At 48.9% G+C, this 17,589-nt stretch overlaps 1 protein-coding gene across 14 annotated transcripts in view; it reads left to right on the forward strand.

The window, feature by feature from the left end:
* The window catches only part of mark3a (MAP/microtubule affinity-regulating kinase 3a), a 45,361-nt gene that overhangs the window by 10,920 nt on the left and 16,852 nt on the right, over positions 1-17,589 (forward strand). For 13 of the 14 annotated variants that reach the window (XM_066694878.1, XM_066694869.1, XM_066694872.1 and 10 more), the window contains exons 4-5: positions 13,007-13,055; positions 17,047-17,112. In XM_066694878.1, the coding sequence (XP_066550975.1) occupies positions 13,007-13,055; positions 17,047-17,112 (115 nt within the window). Of the gene's footprint in view, positions 1-2,237; positions 2,348-13,006; positions 13,056-17,046; positions 17,113-17,589 lie in introns of those variants that run through there. The other variant, XM_066694880.1, reaches the window with a different exon arrangement.

Genomic DNA, 17,589 nt, shown 5'->3' on the forward strand with positions numbered 1-17,589 from the left:
GGGGGGTATTTGTCCAGGCTCTTCCCCAGACAGGAGAACTACAGCACGGCAGAGCACCCCCCAGCTGACTGCGTTATCTCTGTAGTGAGGTGTGCCCGAACTGTGCTAGTCCCATAATCCAGGTGCCTAGAGTAGCAAAGTTTAATAAAGCTTATTTTGTGCCTAAGACGGCGCTTTTCCTGTGATGTCATGAGCTTGTTTTCTTTCTCTTGTGAGGTATTGAAGGGTCCAGGGATATTGGATTATTTTTAGAGAGAGAGAGAGACGCATGCCTGTGCCTATCGTGAAAGCTAAAATTTATGCCCGCCCCCATGAAGCTTTGTGGCTCCCAATGCCCTCTTGAACCCCCATGTCCTTATCGTGTGGGTGTTTGTACAGAAGTACTTCTCACAGGTGAATAACCAGAGCGCTCCTGAGCTGAACTGAACGCCTCTCTTCGTCTCGGCCCCCTCTCAGAGTCAGGCCTACGCCCCGGCCTTTGTTTATCCGGCTACTCTCTCAGCGTTGTGTGAGTCACCAGTGGGCTGCGTGTTTGTCACCGAGACCCAGACCACTCTGTGCCCGGCATCTGGGATCATCTGCTCAAACCTGAGCTCCCCGCGAGCTGGAGAGCCAGGTGCGGGCCGGTATTTTAGGAACTCGGCTTACTATAGTGTGTTGCTGTGGGGGTAGAGAGTCAGCCAGCCAGACTGGAGTCTATTGGTGTTTTGGTTTTGTTAAGAATTGATTTAAGCCAGTTTGATAATCGAATATTGTACTGTACTGTCTTCAGATGCATTCGTCTGGTATTATTAGTTTACCGTTGGCAGTAGCTGCTGTCACCTGATCTCCGAATTTTGCTTTTCTCTAGCTGACCCAAAGAATTTAAACCTGACCAATCGAATAAAGGATGGGGTTACATAAAGTAAAGCTGAATAGCTTGTCGGGTTACCACATTATATAATTAAGGCAGGTGTCCTTACTTATTTTGATGACAGTGGACCCTGGAATACCTCTGCTCTTCTCCCCCAGGGTCTCATTAAAAGTCTGAATTGATAATAAGGTATGTGTGGTTGCTCTCCTCTTTGAGCCAGGCTTTCTCATGCAAAGACTGTTCCTGGTGCAGCAAATTAGGTCACACCACGTTAAGATGTTGCTTGAAGGCAAACATCGCCTTATTTTGCATCTGCTGTGTTTCAGTGGATCCCATGAAGCGGAGCGATATTTAAAATGTGCACTTGTGTACGTGCTGACTGAAAGATTCTTTTATCAATAATGTCATAAATCAAGTAAAAGTTCCTGGTTTCAGTTGTGTGTCCCAGCCCCCCCTCCTCCTCTTATCCTCTGGTGAAGGACAGGATGAGGTCAGTCTGGGACTTTTTGTCTTGTTCCTTGTCGTGGTCATGGTGGGTCTGGCCTGAAGGCACAGGTTGTACACCTTGGTCAAGAACACACAGATTGCACATCTGTGGGGCCCGAGCAGAGCGGTGCTAATGAGCATGGTGATGAAGCCAGGGTCAGACCACAGAGAGGAAGACATTACTCACTGGTCATACCAAAGAAGTAGTTGCAAAAGTGCACCAAAAATCTGACACTTTTAAATAACAGCCCAGCCTGTTGGGGATGTGCTGTTTTTTGTTACAGACTTCATTATGTAATTGAATTAATTATCCATCAGAGAAGCTGAAAAAATAATCTTGCATTGACACCAGGAAGCAGTTAGATGAACCAGGCAATGCTACATAGCAGCTGTCTCTCCCCGGCAGCAGTGAGCACTCGGGCAAACTGTGGCTAGATATCCTTTGACAGTAAATAAATACCCAGGCCGCCAGGTGTGCATTATCGCAAGTACAAACACCATTTACTGGAATAGCCTGCAGACAACATCCTGCCACAGGCTTCACTGCAAGCACCGGACATCGCAGGAAGCGCTAATCTCCATGTACCTTCACTCGCAGACAAAGAAACCCTTTCTCTCCTGCCTGAGAACTGTGTGATCCAGCACACAGTGTACCAGACCCCAGATAGCAGCACCGATAGCTGCAGCTCAAACTGCTCCGCTGTGGTTGGGGATGTGTGATTTGTTTCCGCCGCTCATTTGCGCAGCGTGTAGTGTTACTTTCGGTGTCCACACCCAGCGCGCCTCTTCCTGCGTGGGTGTGGGTTTGAGTGCTCATCCTGGGACGTGGGATCTGTCAGTGTTGCTGTCAAACAGCCACTTTTGTCTTTGGTCTCGGCTGAACGCAGTGAGAAACAATGAGGGCTAAATGATGTACACGGCTGAACATAGTCTTTATCATCACATCCTACGTCCCCTGATGGCCAGCTCTAAATAACCATGATATTCCAGGCACTCTACGGGAAGCAGGTGATCGGTGTCGGCCTTGCGTGGGCGGTCAGGTTGTGCGTTTCTGCTGCCGAGTGCTCCTGCTGCCAGCCCCTTTCTGCTGCTGCTGATTCGAGGGCTTTGGTCCTCTGCTTTTAAGTGATGCCTGAATAACTGTCGCTTTATTTTTTTATTTTTTTCGTGTGTATGTATTAATGCTGATTTTGTGTTTGTGTGTGTGTGTGTGGTGGTGGTTTTGATTGCAAACCCCTCCTGTGCCGAGTTTCACACTACCTTCATATGTAATGAAGTTTAATGTGAGTTCTGTGTCTGTATACGAGGAGGGGGTGGGGGTGTAATGGCTCTGCTTTCCTGGATAATTCTGTGATCAAAGGGATAGCGAATCGCTTCGGCTTGACTCTGTGAGCTGTACACGTGCTGGTTTGGGGTGTTTCTCTCTCTCCCTCCACTGTGACGGGAATCGCTTCGTGTCCCGTGGTCTGCGGCTATGGCAGTGGCTTATTTAAATGAGCTTTAAACAGCTGGGAGAGAGGTGCCGGTCTCTGACGGAGTTTTTCTTTGGAGAGGATTCTTGTCAGAGCAGCTTTCACTTGTTGGCCATTGGTGTAGACTCGTGTATATTGGAACTGCAGCTCTCCCTCGCCCTCGTTTAAAAAAAATCAACAGTCCCTCTCCCCTCTCACAGTAACAGTGTGCTGACGGCAGGCAGGGTGTCTGCTCTCTCAGGGCTGTGGAGCTGTCTGAGCTCTGCACTGCTCTCCGCCTGTGGTTTGGTGCATGTCTGGTGCAGCACATGCCCTCCTCCTGAGCGGGGAGGTGTGAAATGGGACAGATCTGACAGCCCGGCGGTCATCCCTTTGGATATTGTGGTTGGCATTTTGACCAGATATGATGATGCAGATTTTTTTTTGTGTGTTGTCTCTTTCTCGAATTAGTTCTTGAGCCCTCTCCCAGGGTCGGTCTCTAGGCCCCAGTTCACTCTCCTCCCCGTTGCCGGTCACAGAGCCCCAGAATCCCCAGCAGCGACCGAGCATGCTGTCTGCTGATACCGTTATACTGTAGCCTTTGTACGAAAAGGTTACACTAAGGGCAGCCTCATGGTGATCGTTCGAGAATCTCATTATTGGACTGATGGAGATGCAGAAAGAAAGGTGGGGGGGTGGGTTGCAGGCCTCTTGGTTACTTTAATCTCCATCGTGGTACTGTGCTTTATTTATTTATTTATACATAAAGCAATCTGTGCCCTCTGATCCTTCCCAGACAATGTTGAAAGCTTTGTGTTCAAGGGCTTTGTCTGCCAACCCAGACGGGTTAATGGTGAATTGGTGGACCCTGATGGTCCGTTTGTCGTCGCTGACTTGCCTGTATCATGTTCCGGTTGCCAGCAGGCAAACTTTCCTGGCCTTGGCAGAGCTTTAGCCAGGCCTGTGGGCATGACTCCAAGAGAGCGAGGGCAACATATGGCCGGACAACTGGACAGTCTCCCACTCAGTCAGATTTTGGAGCCCACCCAAATCCCTGCAGTAGGGCTAAGGCGGCACACCCATCTAAGTATGTTGCGCTCAGGATACCGCCGATTTAAATGTGCACGGTTAAGTACCTTTCCACACCGGAGCTGTTTAAACTGATCACCGTGCACTACCCTGCCGTTTCCCTGTGGTGACTACCCTGTAGCTTGGCCTCGTCTGATTTCAGGTTCATACAGCTTTATTGCTTCTGCCCTCTCTCTCTCTCTCCTTGAGTAATTCAGTCTTGCTTGGCTGTGAGAGGCTCTGTTCCATGTCCGCTCTTCCTCTCACCTTCTCTAGGCACTCTAGTCTGTGGCGCGGCTGTGGGCAGTGCCAGTTATTTCGGAAGCAGGGCTCTGCTCGGCTCAAGGCGCTTCCCACCCCTGGCAGCTGCCCACACTGCCGTTTCTCTAGGTTCGTGTTTATTACTCGGCCATCTGGAGGAGGTCAACTGCAGGTCCTGAGTTTCAGATTAACTTCGCAGTCAGTAGCAGTGGCACTTTTTTCTTTAGTGTTTATTTGTTTTTGTTTTGTTTTAATTGTTAATATTTTTTATACCATGACATGAGACAGCAAAGGTTATGGGGATTCCTGTTGGATCCAGGGAGGGGTGTGCAGGATGTGTTGCCTGGTGGTCTGGCTCAGCCAGCCCTGCTCCTGGAGGGTCCCAATGTTGTCTTGTCCAGACTCCTCTCAATTAGTTAATTGGACCATTTTATTTTTGGTGAATTGAACCAATTAAGCATTATTTCCTGGTGAAGTAGGTGATGATGGCTTGAGACAACCCACTGTCCTGCAGGGTTTTGATCCAGTTGCCCTCTCAGATAATTAACTGAAAACTTTGAAGAATCCCACAATGCCCTGAGGCATCCTTGAGCTGTAGTAGCCTTGTAGTAGGTGTAGAGGGTGTGGACTGAAACTGCCGCTCCAATGTCCGGGTGCCCTTCATCTTATGCACAAGAAAGCACATGCACATCCCCACAGATAACTCCAGGCCAACCGCTAAGTTTAACTTGCGATTCACAGGAAGGAAGCACGTGCCTCGGCCCAGACCAGAGTCCAGTGGCTTCTTGGGTGTTTGGAGAAGGGAGAGGTGGCAAAACCTAAATACGGTAAATGTGACCCAGCCTTAGTAGGGTTAACCAAACCCACGAGGTCAGCCCCGCAGTGGGGACGCAGAGGACGTGCGTCGGGTAGTTTTGCTCTAGCCGTACAACCACGGCTCCTGCAGTCACAGTCAGGTGCTGAGATTGACCTTTCTTAAATGTATTAAAGTGCTGGTTTGGTTTCCTGTGCATCTTCCCGTTGTGCATGTCAAGTTTCATTCAGCTGTTGCCCAGAAGGGGGGAAAAAAGTATAGGGAAGTTTACTTAAGTATGCAAATGTCTGACACTGGGTTTGGAGATGGTAGGGTATTTCTACTGCTTAAAGTAGAAACTTAAATCTGTTGGCTTTGGGACAGGAAAGTCTGGGATTCCCTCCTTTCCCAGGGCTTTTATTTCACTATAGTTTCATGTATGCGTCTTGGTGGTGATATGTTTTGAAATTGACTCAACAGTCTCTGAACGTCGCTGTATGACTGACTGACAGCCTGGTTGGGAGGGCGGGGATGTCATGAATAAAAAGAAATTTCGATAGCGTCCGGTCCTGGTGCGGATGTGTGCTTTGTGGTTGTTGTACACGCGGTGCAGGCTCTGTCTCGGGGAGGCCGGTGGAGAGTTTGTTTATTGCAGTGAAAAGTACCCTCACTCTCACTGCCATTACTCTTTCACTGACAACATGGAGAACTAGAAAATCTCTCTATTAAAACATCATAATGAAGCCAGTAATATAATTTCTGGGTTGGTGCTGGGCACTTGTTGTGGTGATGTTAGGTTTTCCTGTACTGTAGAGACACAGATGTAGCATCATCATAGCTTCTGACACATGATTAAAGTGCGTGTGTATGCGTTGGCTTCACACTGGAGGAATCCACAGGTAACCAGTATAGGTGGCTGGTCGTTGGCATCATTGCGTGAGGACGAGTGCTGGTGACAATTGTATGGCTGCCTCTGCGCTGCTGAAAATGAACGCATCTGTAACTTTAAGCAGAGCTCTCTCTCCCTGTGATCTATAAAGTGCATTGCATTTTCATCTCATGCATAGATTGACTTGTATTAATAAATCAGGGAGGGAGGTGAAGTACAACCTTGAAGCATAGAAAGTGTTTTATGTGCATAAGCTCATTATTAACGGTTCCTTCGCAGTGTGATGCGTTGTGTGTGGGAGTGTGGAGAGAGCGGGCTTATCTTCTGCTCGGCGAGGGGCTCTGGGGGCCCCGAGCAACGTCACTCCACGGGCTTCGCTGCCAAGATGGGAAATTGGCATCCATGTGTTTTAATGCTGGTGCTTGATCAGTAAACATGACGGGCTAATTGTATCTGTGATTATCAGTGTGGGGGATGTCTGGGCATGGGGAAAGGGACTGTAGGGGGGAGGGTTCTGGTGCTACCTTGCCATTCAGATGTCTCTCAGTCCCAGCACAAACCCATACCCTTTATGAGAGACTGTCACTCGGTCTTTCAGTGTCTTTCGTCATCGGTAATGTAAATAGGGACAAATGGCAGCTTTCTCTCTTGCGGTGAGTCCTGCCCCGACTCACGGTTCCTATGTTTTTTGTGTAATATACTGGTAGCCTTTCCCGTGCTGAGGGGTGCCACTCTGGGTGTGGCACTGCCCACCCCCACTGTCCTTGCTCCCATCCGCCGCTTTCCTGCATGAAACTGTACATCTGCCCTGCCTTCTATTATGGGAGACGCATTCCAAGGGTTTTACTCCTGCAAGAGAAGGACCAGAGCGAAACTGGAGCCCCCCGTCCCCCCAGCCGTCTGTGCTGACTGGATAATTACATAGGGACCTTTGCATTCTTTCCGCTTCCATGTTGCGCTGTTATTACTGAAACGCAATCCTCGGCCTCGTACAGTGTAATTAATACGCAATATATAGAAAGAAGGGGGTAGATGGGTGGTGGGGGACTAGCTGATGGTGAGGGGCTTCCTGGTACGGCTCTCGCAGGGAAAGGTGCAGAGACCTCGCCTGCAACATGGTGTATAGGGGTGTCCTGGTGGTGGTTGTGTTTTGATGGTCTGTATTTTTTGCGGGTATTGCCCAACTGGCGCCCGTACAACAGTTTGATTAAAGGTGTTGTCTTGGTGTTTGCTTAATGTGAATTTTATGAGCCCTTGTTGGTTTCCCACCTGAGAAGGAGACCAGGCGCAGATATGTTTTTAAAATAAACCACCAATCAAGGAAGAGGGCATGTTCAGGGCTGTCGAGGTCCCGGAGAGAAGGGTCTGTGTTGGCAGTGGGGGGGTTGAGGAATGCAGGGTGTGCATGCCATGGCTGTTGCTGCTGCTCCAGAGTTGCAGTGGACAGTGGGGGTGTCGTTGCGGTGTTCTCAATCCCAGGAACAGCTGGGCCGGGAGCTGAGCGTTCTCTCGCGCTGATGTCATAGTCACCGTATAGACGAGCTCACAACCAATCCCATTCCTCAACTGCAGCTGTAGCCCATGAGTGTCTTATAATTGCACTGATACACAGAACAGAACACAGGTTAATTTACACATTTATAAAGGGTGCACGGTGGCGTTGCTCTGAATACGACCTGCTGCTGAAAAGCAGAACTGTGTGGCTTAAGGAGGTGATTAAATAGGGGGCCATTTAAAACCAGTGAAAGCTCTGAAGTTCTGGCCTTGGAGAGCAATCAGGAGGGCATGGGTCTCCGTTTTCCAGCCTCAGAGCCACGGAGCTTATTGTCGATGGCGTTCCCCTTCCTGGTGTACTTGAGCGTCTTGCGATCTTTTAGAGTTGACAACGTCTCTGAGGGCCAAGCTGCAGCTGTGTAGGTTTTATTTATGTTTTAGTATTTGGCTAGTTTAGTTGGCTAATTAAAATGCATGCCTGTGCAGTGGTTATAAACAGAGCAGCGAGGCACAGTAATCTCTCATGCAGCTGTTTTGTTTTGTTTTTTGGTCGTTTTGGTCCCGCATTGTTCCCTCTCCCCGCAGGGTGTAATCAGGCCACCTCAGGACAGTCTGAAGGGAGTATGGCAGTGCGGTTCAGCCTGGTCGTTTCCACGTAGCGTGGCGTTGGGCCTGCCAGAGACGCCACATCTTCACGTGGCTCGTTTGGTTTGTGGCCCCAGTGCTCCGTACTGCACTACACTGTATTTAACTGCTCTGCATTTTACTGCAATGCTCTGCTCTGCTCTGCTCCTAGGGCTGAGCACTTCTCCTGTGATGCTGCTTTGCTTTGGATGCTCAAGCGCATCCTTTAGAAATAGTCTCCTTTAAGAGGGAGTTTGGCACGCTGTAGGGGGTTGGGGGGGCGGGGGCTGTTGTTTTGTAGATTGTGTTACACTTTCATGTTCAAAGTCACAGACCATTAACGGCTAAATATAGCCTGTGTGTGTTGGGCCCGGGATTGTAACTAAACACGCCACAGAAATCTCCTCGCTGCACAGTGACTGCGGCTCGGCAGCCAGGCTCCGCACCGAATGCCACCGATAAATGGGGCGTTGGTGTTGCGGTGCCAGTAACGACGGACAGACTGTGTTTGTTTGTTTTTATATACTAGGTGGGTCAGACTCTGCGTCGTGTCTGCCGCTGTGCAGGGCAGTGTGGATTGACGCAGGGCTGGGAGGGAGTGGTAACTCATCGCTTATCGATACGCACTCTGCTCGGTGATGTCTGCGCGAGGGGCTGCAGTAATTTAAGTCTGTGTAGGCTGGGGGTTGGGCTTGGCTGTTCACAGCAGTGTAAATTTAGCACCAATCAAACCAGTGTAGTGCCATTTCCCCAGAGTTGTCCCCCTGAGTTTCTCTAGTTAATGGTGTTGCACTAAGTTCCTTAAATGGGTATTGATATGCTACTGAAAGGAAGGCCCCTGCATTTATTAATAGTTAGCTTTTTCCATAACTTCACTAGTTTTATACAACTGGCCTTGGATATAAAAACAGGATTAGAGATTTAGAGGAGAGTGTATAGATTATTCTTCACCAGTGCGTATTTAGATTTATAGTCAGTGTTGTGTAGCTCTGGTAGCGCAACTTGTCTGTTTGAGCCCCCATGTCTCGGCCTCGTGTGCGGTCTGAATCACCCTAACATGGGCGACCAGCGGGACTCGGCAAGCCTGATTACATGGCCTTGTCATGGAGTAGGGGCGCAGGGAAGCACAAATAAGTGTGAAGATGACCGTGGTTGTGGCCATTTAATACCATGTAATTCAATTTTAGGCTGTGAAATCCTAAATCCGGATTTGCGGGATAATACGGCCGCTGTCTGAAAGGGTGAAAAGGCCGAAGTCTCACACAGATTGGAGCCGTCCCAGCGGCAGGCTTGGCACCCAAGAGAAGGCAGAGAAACCTCCCTCGGCGTGAGCTCGGGGCCGAGAGAGTCGGGGTGCTCTGTGCCTGAGCTGCTGTCAATGCCCACCACACACACACACACACACAGCTCCTGAAATTAAGAAAGGCGACAGGTGAATGAGGCCTGATGCAAATCCCTTGGTTTTGGTTTTGCCGTTGAGAGCGGAGTTTGTTCTGTAGCCCGTGTCCACGTCAGTGCCCCCCCCTCATCTCTTCTGTTGTGTTGGAGGTGTTATGAATTACACGCTGCTATTCTGTAACCTTTTGTTACAGCTGATATTTCTTCGGGTCTGATTCATGCTGAACCAGGAGACGATGCTTCAACGCCGTGAGCTGTAATTTCTCCTGGTTTATTTTTAACAATGAGAACACATGCGGAGACTCTGTGGCTTCTGAGAGAGAGCCGCACCGCGAAACCCATTCACATCCACACCCCGGACACTTCGGTGCCTGTAGGCTGACTGTACAGAGACTCATGGACAGCAGCCTTCGTTTGTTAGTCAATGTCTTTATTTTTATGCGGGCAATTCGGTTCCAGGTCTGTATTATATTATTGGATAGTCTTAATTTCTCTCTGTAATGATACAATAATAAATCTCACTGCCTGTACTTGAAGGTTGCAGAATAAGATTAGTAATGAAGTAAAATGTTTGGTCAGTGCAATAGAAGGGATATTTAGACATTGTGAAAGCCCCCTCTCCCCCATGTGACAGGAACAGCTGATTCCAGCCTCCTCCACAGCATTGCCCTCATAGCCGGCTGCCTCGCTGTCCACTCTTTGTCCAGGGGCCGGTCTGCCCCTCTCACCCTGCCTTTGCCAGTTCATTCTTCCTTTTCTTTCCTGAACTGTCAGACAGTTGTAGTAATTGTGCAATTTTTTTCTTAAATGTTTGTTAAAACTCTGTTGCTCTGTTTATGTGTGAAGGGGGTCAGGCACCTTCTGAATGCAGGGGAGCGGTGCGAGGCAAGGCAGGGGAGATTTAATTTAATGCCACCAAAAAATCTCCTGCTGTGTTTAATGTGAAGGTAGTGAGATGATACAATCAGGACGAACGCTCACCTGGCAGTCCCCTCTCTCCACTCGCTGTGGATGCTAATAAGGCCGGGCTCCGGTAATATCCCTGTGTGAACCAGGCTGGCAAGATTATTGCACAGCCAGTACGTCCGCTCATGTTTCCTGTTGTGATGTGGCGCTCTGCGTTTCCCTGATAACCTTCTGTGTGAAATGACCGCCAAGAAAAAAAAAAAAAGGATGTTACATTCACATGCTTTAAAAAAAAAAAAAAAAGTCTAAGTATAGACACCTTTACAGGCGTGACATGGAAAAGGGAAGCTATAGATCGAAGCCAGTGTCGAGGCCTTCACCCCGCTGTGGTTCGATATAGACCGAAGTAGATATATACATATCTTCAAAGAAACCGAATATGGGGTTCTGTCTGATGTTACCTGCAAGTTCACTCAATAATGAGGACCCACTTCGCTGTAGACTTTGTGGTGACCCACTTCAACTGGAGATAATAATGGAGCCTTGTAAGCTGGGGGGCGCTGACCCAGCACGCTTTTATCAACACACCTCCCCCTCCCCTTACTGGTGTGCATTCCTGAGAACCGTACGGAATGATTTGTAAGTGTTGCTGCTTACAATAACCCCTTCCCCCCCCACCTGTCCTTGATATGTGGACGTCAGCTGCAGGGCGAGTGCGGACCATCCCCCGGGGAGTCTGAGCGGCTCCCCAGGGTGAGAGGGTGGTGTGCTGCTGCACCCGGCTGCTGAGTGACTACAAGGCCTTCATAAACCTGGCTCTCTCAGCCTCCATTAATCTGTTTGGCAGGGTCTGCGTGCTGTGTAAGTACTGTGCAGGGCTTTCTTAATTAAGGAAACGGACTCTGTTTGACCGTGACTCGCGAAGGCAGCTGAATGTATCAGCAGGGAAGTTGGGTCTTTGGCCAGTTGCCAATGCTGTGTGTTTGTGTACATTGTGAACTGGGTGTACGTTGTTCCCATGATCCTCTCCTGCCCACCCGAGTCCCGCTCCTACGGAGGAGTGTTTTAGAAGAGTTATGCAGTTGGGCGCTGCGTGCATCACTTAGTCTTGGTGCAGCTCCAGCGCTATTTCTGTCGGCGTGTGTAATTCCTTTATGTTCGCAAAGAGACGATCCACGCGCCTGGTCCACTGAGAGCCGTTAAATGTGGATACCGGGCCTGGCTTCCGGCTCACCGCTCAACCCCCTCCCTCCACTGGTCGGAGAGGAGGCGCCGGCTGGTGTCTGGGGCCCCACCGTGTCACTGGAGTGATCTCGGGAATGGGCAGAGGTCTTTGCTTCCTCTGCCGGGAGTCATTTCCTGGGAGCCGCTCTCCTCTCTCCCCTTTCCCTCCCCGGCCCCAGAGCTCTCCAGTTACATGCAGGGCCCGGTGCCGACGGATGAGCTGTCTAGTATGTGCGTAGGTCTCCGCACTCTCATGCAGCCCAGCTTTGCAGTGGGCGTTTTTATTTTAATACTGGGACTCTGCGTTCTTATGTAAATCCAGGAATTATGGGAATATTTCCCAAAGCAGACTATAGCCTGGCATCCCTGTTATTATTATTATTCTGCTCAAATAATGTAGGTTTCTTTTTTTCCCTGTTTTTGGAGGAGTGTTTCGTGGCAGGGTGGGGTTGTCGGCCATGCACCCTGCTGAAGCTGTGCCTTAATGAAATCGTTCATAAAGATTATCTGGGTCAAGATGTAATGCGAGTTTCCCGTTCCTTCAGGCCGCTATATTTATCTCCAACCCCCCCCCTCGTCAAGGCCGCTGTGTGCTGGAATAATGGTCTTTGAAAACTGCAGCTCAGCCTACCGATCACGGAGAAGGCAGCGGTGACTGAGTGTAGCGCTATTCCATGTTGGGAGAGTGCATCTGTGCTGGCAATTTGACTGAGAGCACAGTTAAAAATAAATACAAATAATACTGCCCCCCCACCTTTGTCCTACTTAAGATACATATTGCTATCGGGGTCATGTTTGTTTATTCCAAGAAATAGGAAAATCCTGGTTAGCGGTCCCGGCGGTTGTTTGTAGCGTGTTGTGTTTTCGTGACCGCAGCAACACGGTGTTGTCTCCTGTGTCGGAAAATAATGACTGCTGGAGACGCAATGGCAGTCTGTTTGCACAAGGAATATCCAGCTTTGATCCACCCCCCAAATTCCCATTAATCACCCCTCGCTCTCAGCTGCCGTCAAGGTTTCTCCTGAAGTTGTGACGGGACCGTTTGTTTACCTTCAATCTTTGACAATTTGAGGAAGTAAGAGGCTGGAAATGCATGTGTTGTGCTGAACCCCCCCTTCTCCGTAGTTTACCGTTTTACGCTGCATTTAGCGTCACTGGTTCTCTTGCTGTGCTGAAAGGAGGAGAAACTGACAACGAGGAAACTGCAAGCAGATCTGATTTGTGAGGTGCGGACAGTGTTGTCAGAGACGTGATTTGTGGTGCAGGCCGTGCAGAGTACACAGTCACATGGTCTGCAGGCGAGCTGTGGTCCTCTGTGCGCACCACACCCTGGCCTCTCCAGCAGAGCCACGGACGGGGCCCTAGTGTATATGTACAGTAATGCACCAGCAGGGCTTTCAGACTACAGCCTCTCGCTTAACCTGATCCATCGTGTTTGTCGTGTGCTGGTGAATCAGTTAACTTTGACAGGTCCTGTCCTGATGTTCCTGTTTTTGATCACTGTGGTTTCATTACACGTTTGATTAACAAGTATTTTTTTTTCCCTTCTTCTCTTCCAGCTTTTCAGGGAAGTAAGAATAATGAAGATTTTAAACCATCCAAATATAGGTAAGCACCCTCCTTTCATCAACAACCCCCCTGTGACTGAGTGTTTTTAAATCTCTCTCAAACTCACTTATTCCAACTGACATGTCTGTTGCTATGTTTTTCTTGATTTAGGGTCTGTCTGTTTTTCTGTTCACTTTTGTGAAGTGGTTTGTGATTTATTGATGAAAGGTGCTATATAAAATAAAGATTACTCACTCTCTCACACACACAGCCTGTGCTGCCCTCACATCCCCACACAGGATTACTCTGGGGTGGGGTCTCTGTTCCCATTCACTCGTTCCAGGGCCGTGCGGGAACACAAAGGCCGGCCTGTGTGCTGCTCTATCAGCATCTTTTGTCCCAGCCCTCGTACAGTCATCTGATGGCAATTATGTCACTAATGTTTGCACCCCCCCCCCCCCCACACACACACACACACACACGCACACGCACACAAACACACCTCCCCTCCCTCCCAATCACCCTCCCCTCAAGGCCTGTGCAGTAAACCAGTTTGGAAAAGCTGGTGTGGGGCCTGAGCTGAATAACCCAGCGCTGTTTGTGCATTTCTATAAGAGTGTGTTTTGGGTCTGTGTGCCCATGTGTGTTTGTGGGAGATGTTTGTGTATGTTGTATAATTGGAGTTTCTCCAATTTGTGTTTGTAATAAGTGAGCTGTCATTTCTCTTGATGACAAGCACTCTTGCAAATTACTATAATCAATATTGTTCTTATTATTGTTATTACTATTTATATAATTATTAGAAAGCATGAGAGCAAATCTGCCTGCTTTCCCTGTGGGGGAGTTCAGTTAACATTTCCCAACAGACAACCGTGTGTTTCAGGGCCTGACAGGAAGTCTTTAATCTCCACTCTGTCATTGGCTCAGTTGTCCACAAACTGCTGTGTGACCAATCAGTGGGCTGTGACAGTCGCACAGTCCTGCTGCTCTCTGGGTCGTGTGTGTGTGTGTGTGTGTGTGTCCGCGTCTTGACAGCTCTCCTCCTTTGTGAATAGTTGTTGTATTAGTTTATAGTTACAATTGTACTGTTGTTGTTCCCTCCTCTCTGCGGACCTCTGCAGAGGAGCAGTGTATCCTGTCAGGCAGTCAGGTGATCTCAGACGGGCTGAATGTTGCCTGAATGAATTCTGGTCTTGTCAGGCTGGCAGCACATGGGCGTCCTGTATTTTCCTGGTAGAAAGATTAATGACCGGGGCTCTTGGACTGTAAAGAGCTGAGCACCAACTTGAGCTGAGTGCCGAGGAAAATAAAGATAATGGAGCTGGGGGCTTAATTTGTGCAGTTTTTCAACTCATAAGATTATTTCTTTAAACCGCGGCAGCCTCTCGGTGAACCGGGCAGGGCGTTAACGGTGGTAGTGAAAGCACCCGAGCAGAGGATGCTGCAGCTGATGGGATCGAGCACTGAAAGCTTTTCTTGCGTGAGCTGCTCTGCCACAGAGCTCATTAATGTTTCATGTAAATGCACAAGCCCGTCTCACTCGCTGCTTCAGAGCACCGGGCTCCCCACCGGTCCCAGCAACATGGCCGCCAACTTTCCAATACAGTGTGACCTGCGAAAGGGAGCTGCTTTCTTCCTGTCCTGTCAAATAAATAGCTGTCAGGGACTGAGGGCTGTTGATTTAATGTCAACATCCAGGGGGTGCATTTGCTGTAACTCTCCACATTGGCCAGAGCAGTTGGTGAGCACCTCTTTAGACAGGCCTGTTAATCAGGTGTTTTACAGCTCTTACAGTCGTATGTCACCCCTGCGGACTTGCTTCATGTAGTTATTCTTTTGATTTCCCTACTGCATTAACTGGCAATTAAAAACGATTACTAATATTTTTTAAGGACCGCCTGCCTGTTTCTGTGCATTGGCAACGAGCGGAAAGGTTCAGCTCTCATGTAAACGGCGGCACCTCGTAACACATGAACAGCGGGTTCTGATCGTGCATCTGGGGACTCTAGCCCGATCAATTGTGCTTTGTTAGTCATGGAGTTGGGAGGATTCAGGAGGCCTGGCTCAGTGTGCTTTGCTCCCAGCGCTTCACACACACGTTTTAAGTTTTTTTTCTTTGTAGAGATGTGCAATAGGTCATCTGTGGGGAACATGTGATTTTTGTGTGTGTGTGTCTGTGTGTGAGAGGTTCACTTTCTGAGTTTTGGTGGACTTTTTCGGGTAGGGCAGGAGGGTGGGCCGTCCTCTGTTCCCCTTGCTGATTGGTAATGACCCCCCGAATGGAAATCAGACTCCCTTGGTGTAACCAGCTTGAGCCACTCCACAGTTTACAGCCAGCGGCCCAGGTCAGGTGTGGGGCACTCCATTCTTGTTGGCTGATGTTGAGAAATACTGCACAGGCGTTCAGGCATAACTAATGTGTGCCAGAGATCAAATCTGTGATCCCTGAAGGAGAAAAGCCTCACAGGTAGCCTCTGTCCGAGCTGTCCCTTCCTTCAGGTAGTGATTTCAATGGCGCTGTCTTGAAAGTGTTATAAACCTCTGCGAGCAGCGAGACACGGAGACCAATCGCCATATTCGTGGATAACCAATCACGCTGGGAAGTTTAAAGATTGACCCCTTCCGATGTGTGTATTTTCTCCCTCAGCTTCTGCTTCTGCTCAGCGATACTGAAATTCCCCCCCCGGCTGAATGAATGTGACGAGAGCAGGGGAAGACAAGAGGTTAAAGATGTGAAATACTTCCGATTCGTGATTGTGGGCGTTGTGTGCGTCTGTGATAAATTTAGGTGCGTTTAGAGCTCACTTGGATTCCTTTGTTAATGAGCTCTTGTCAGATGCACTGAGAGGAGCTGGAGGTATTTCATACTCACGAATATTTATGTAAAAAAGAGAAGCAACGTGAGGGAGGCTTGCGGCGGCACAGTCACATTCATACCTTCTGTGTGTTTTATGCCAGATTTTCCCCCCTTTTTCACACAATTATTAATTCTTCCAGCGTTTGTTGCTGCATTTATTTATTAATTTATTCTAAAGCCGTGCCTCGCTGATGTGACAGTATTTTCCATTCTCCGGAGGCATCTATTAGCGAGTTCGATAGTGCAGCACAACCGGCGCCACGCCATAGACGGCTGTAAACAACACTTTCTCACATTCAGGGCAGGAAAAGGTCCCTTTCTCTTTCATTAGGGGTGTAACACTGGCCCTGAAATGTGTCCCTAACTTCGCAAGAGTCCGGAAATCTGGGCAGTGTTTTTATGAACGTCCTAGGAACCCAAACGGAAGACAATAGCCCACAAGCCCCGGCCCCCCGGGACCCCAAGCCGTGAGCCCTGAACACAGCTGCTGCTCCATCCCGGCTTCTCACTCTTCTGTGGATTGTTTCAATCACCCCCCCAGCCTGGTCTGATGAATGAATTGCTTTTGATTGGAAGAAGTGAATGAATCCCTTTTTGCCTCAATCAGAATACTTTGAGTGAAAGTATTCATATTGTAATATTGTTTTTCATTCTTCCTTTTCTTTTTTGTTTCTCTTCTGTGATTATCAACCTGTAGCTGTACTGTAAGTTCAGTGTTTTGGGGGGCTGAAATGCCACTCCCAGTTTAACCCTTTCCTCCTGCAGTTTGTGGAGACTGTGCTGCCCACTAGTCAATTTCTCTCCGTTTAATATCTACATATCGTGTGCTCGTTTGCCAGCTAGTAGCAGACTCTTGTTCAGAGCCCTCAACAGACTTCCCCAGACAAATACTGTGGGCGGGGGGGAAGAGGTTGAAATATGCAACTTCAGTCATTCTGCAGTTTTTCCAAACACCTGTGGCTAATTATTCCTCTTTTATCACAAATTTCAGGCTGCTTCTGTTTAGTAATTATCTGTGGGGTTTTGCAGACACCGCGTGACGGAGCCAAAAATATATATTTTTTTAATAACGTTTTGTACCTTCAGGCGCGGCTTTCATCCTCGATCTGAGATGCAGCGGCGTGTGAGAGAGAGAGGAAAGAAACCACACGAAGGAAAACATTTTAATTCTCCTTTTCTTTCTCTTTCTCGCAGTGAAATTATTTGAAGTTATTGAAACAGAGAAGACGCTCTACTTAGTGATGGAGTACGCCAGCGGAGGTGAGTGCAGCCCCGCAGCCTCTGAACGCCTCTGCAGGTTACTGTTGAGAGGAAGGAGGGGTGCTGTGTGTGGGAGGTGTGGAGTGTGTGTGAGGGGGGGGTCTCTCTGCTGCGGAGAGAGAAACGTGTTCCTGTGTCGGGGGTAACCCACTTCCCCTGTGGCTGCGTGCTCCACGGAGCCGTCACGTTCACAGGACGGGTGAGGAGAGGGAAATAATTGTGGCAGATGTATATCTGATTTATTTATTTCAACAACAGGCTGATCAAGTTGCTATCGGCCCCCCGGTTACAGAGTGAGGTGCCTGGGTTTGGTCTGGTTACTGTTTTGCATGTTATCTTTCAGCCTTTGGGAGATGAAGGGAGAAACGGTGTTGGAGGAAATGACTGTTTTGTGTTAATGCTGGGCTAAGGGCAGGGCGGGGCAGGTGGGTGTGTGGGTTACTAGGTCAAGGGTTCCAGGCCAGGGGTCCCGAAAAG

Source organism: Amia ocellicauda, chromosome 21 (genome assembly GCF_036373705.1).
Source record: "Amia ocellicauda isolate fAmiCal2 chromosome 21, fAmiCal2.hap1, whole genome shotgun sequence".
Lineage (NCBI taxonomy): Eukaryota > Metazoa > Chordata > Actinopteri > Amiiformes > Amiidae > Amia > Amia ocellicauda.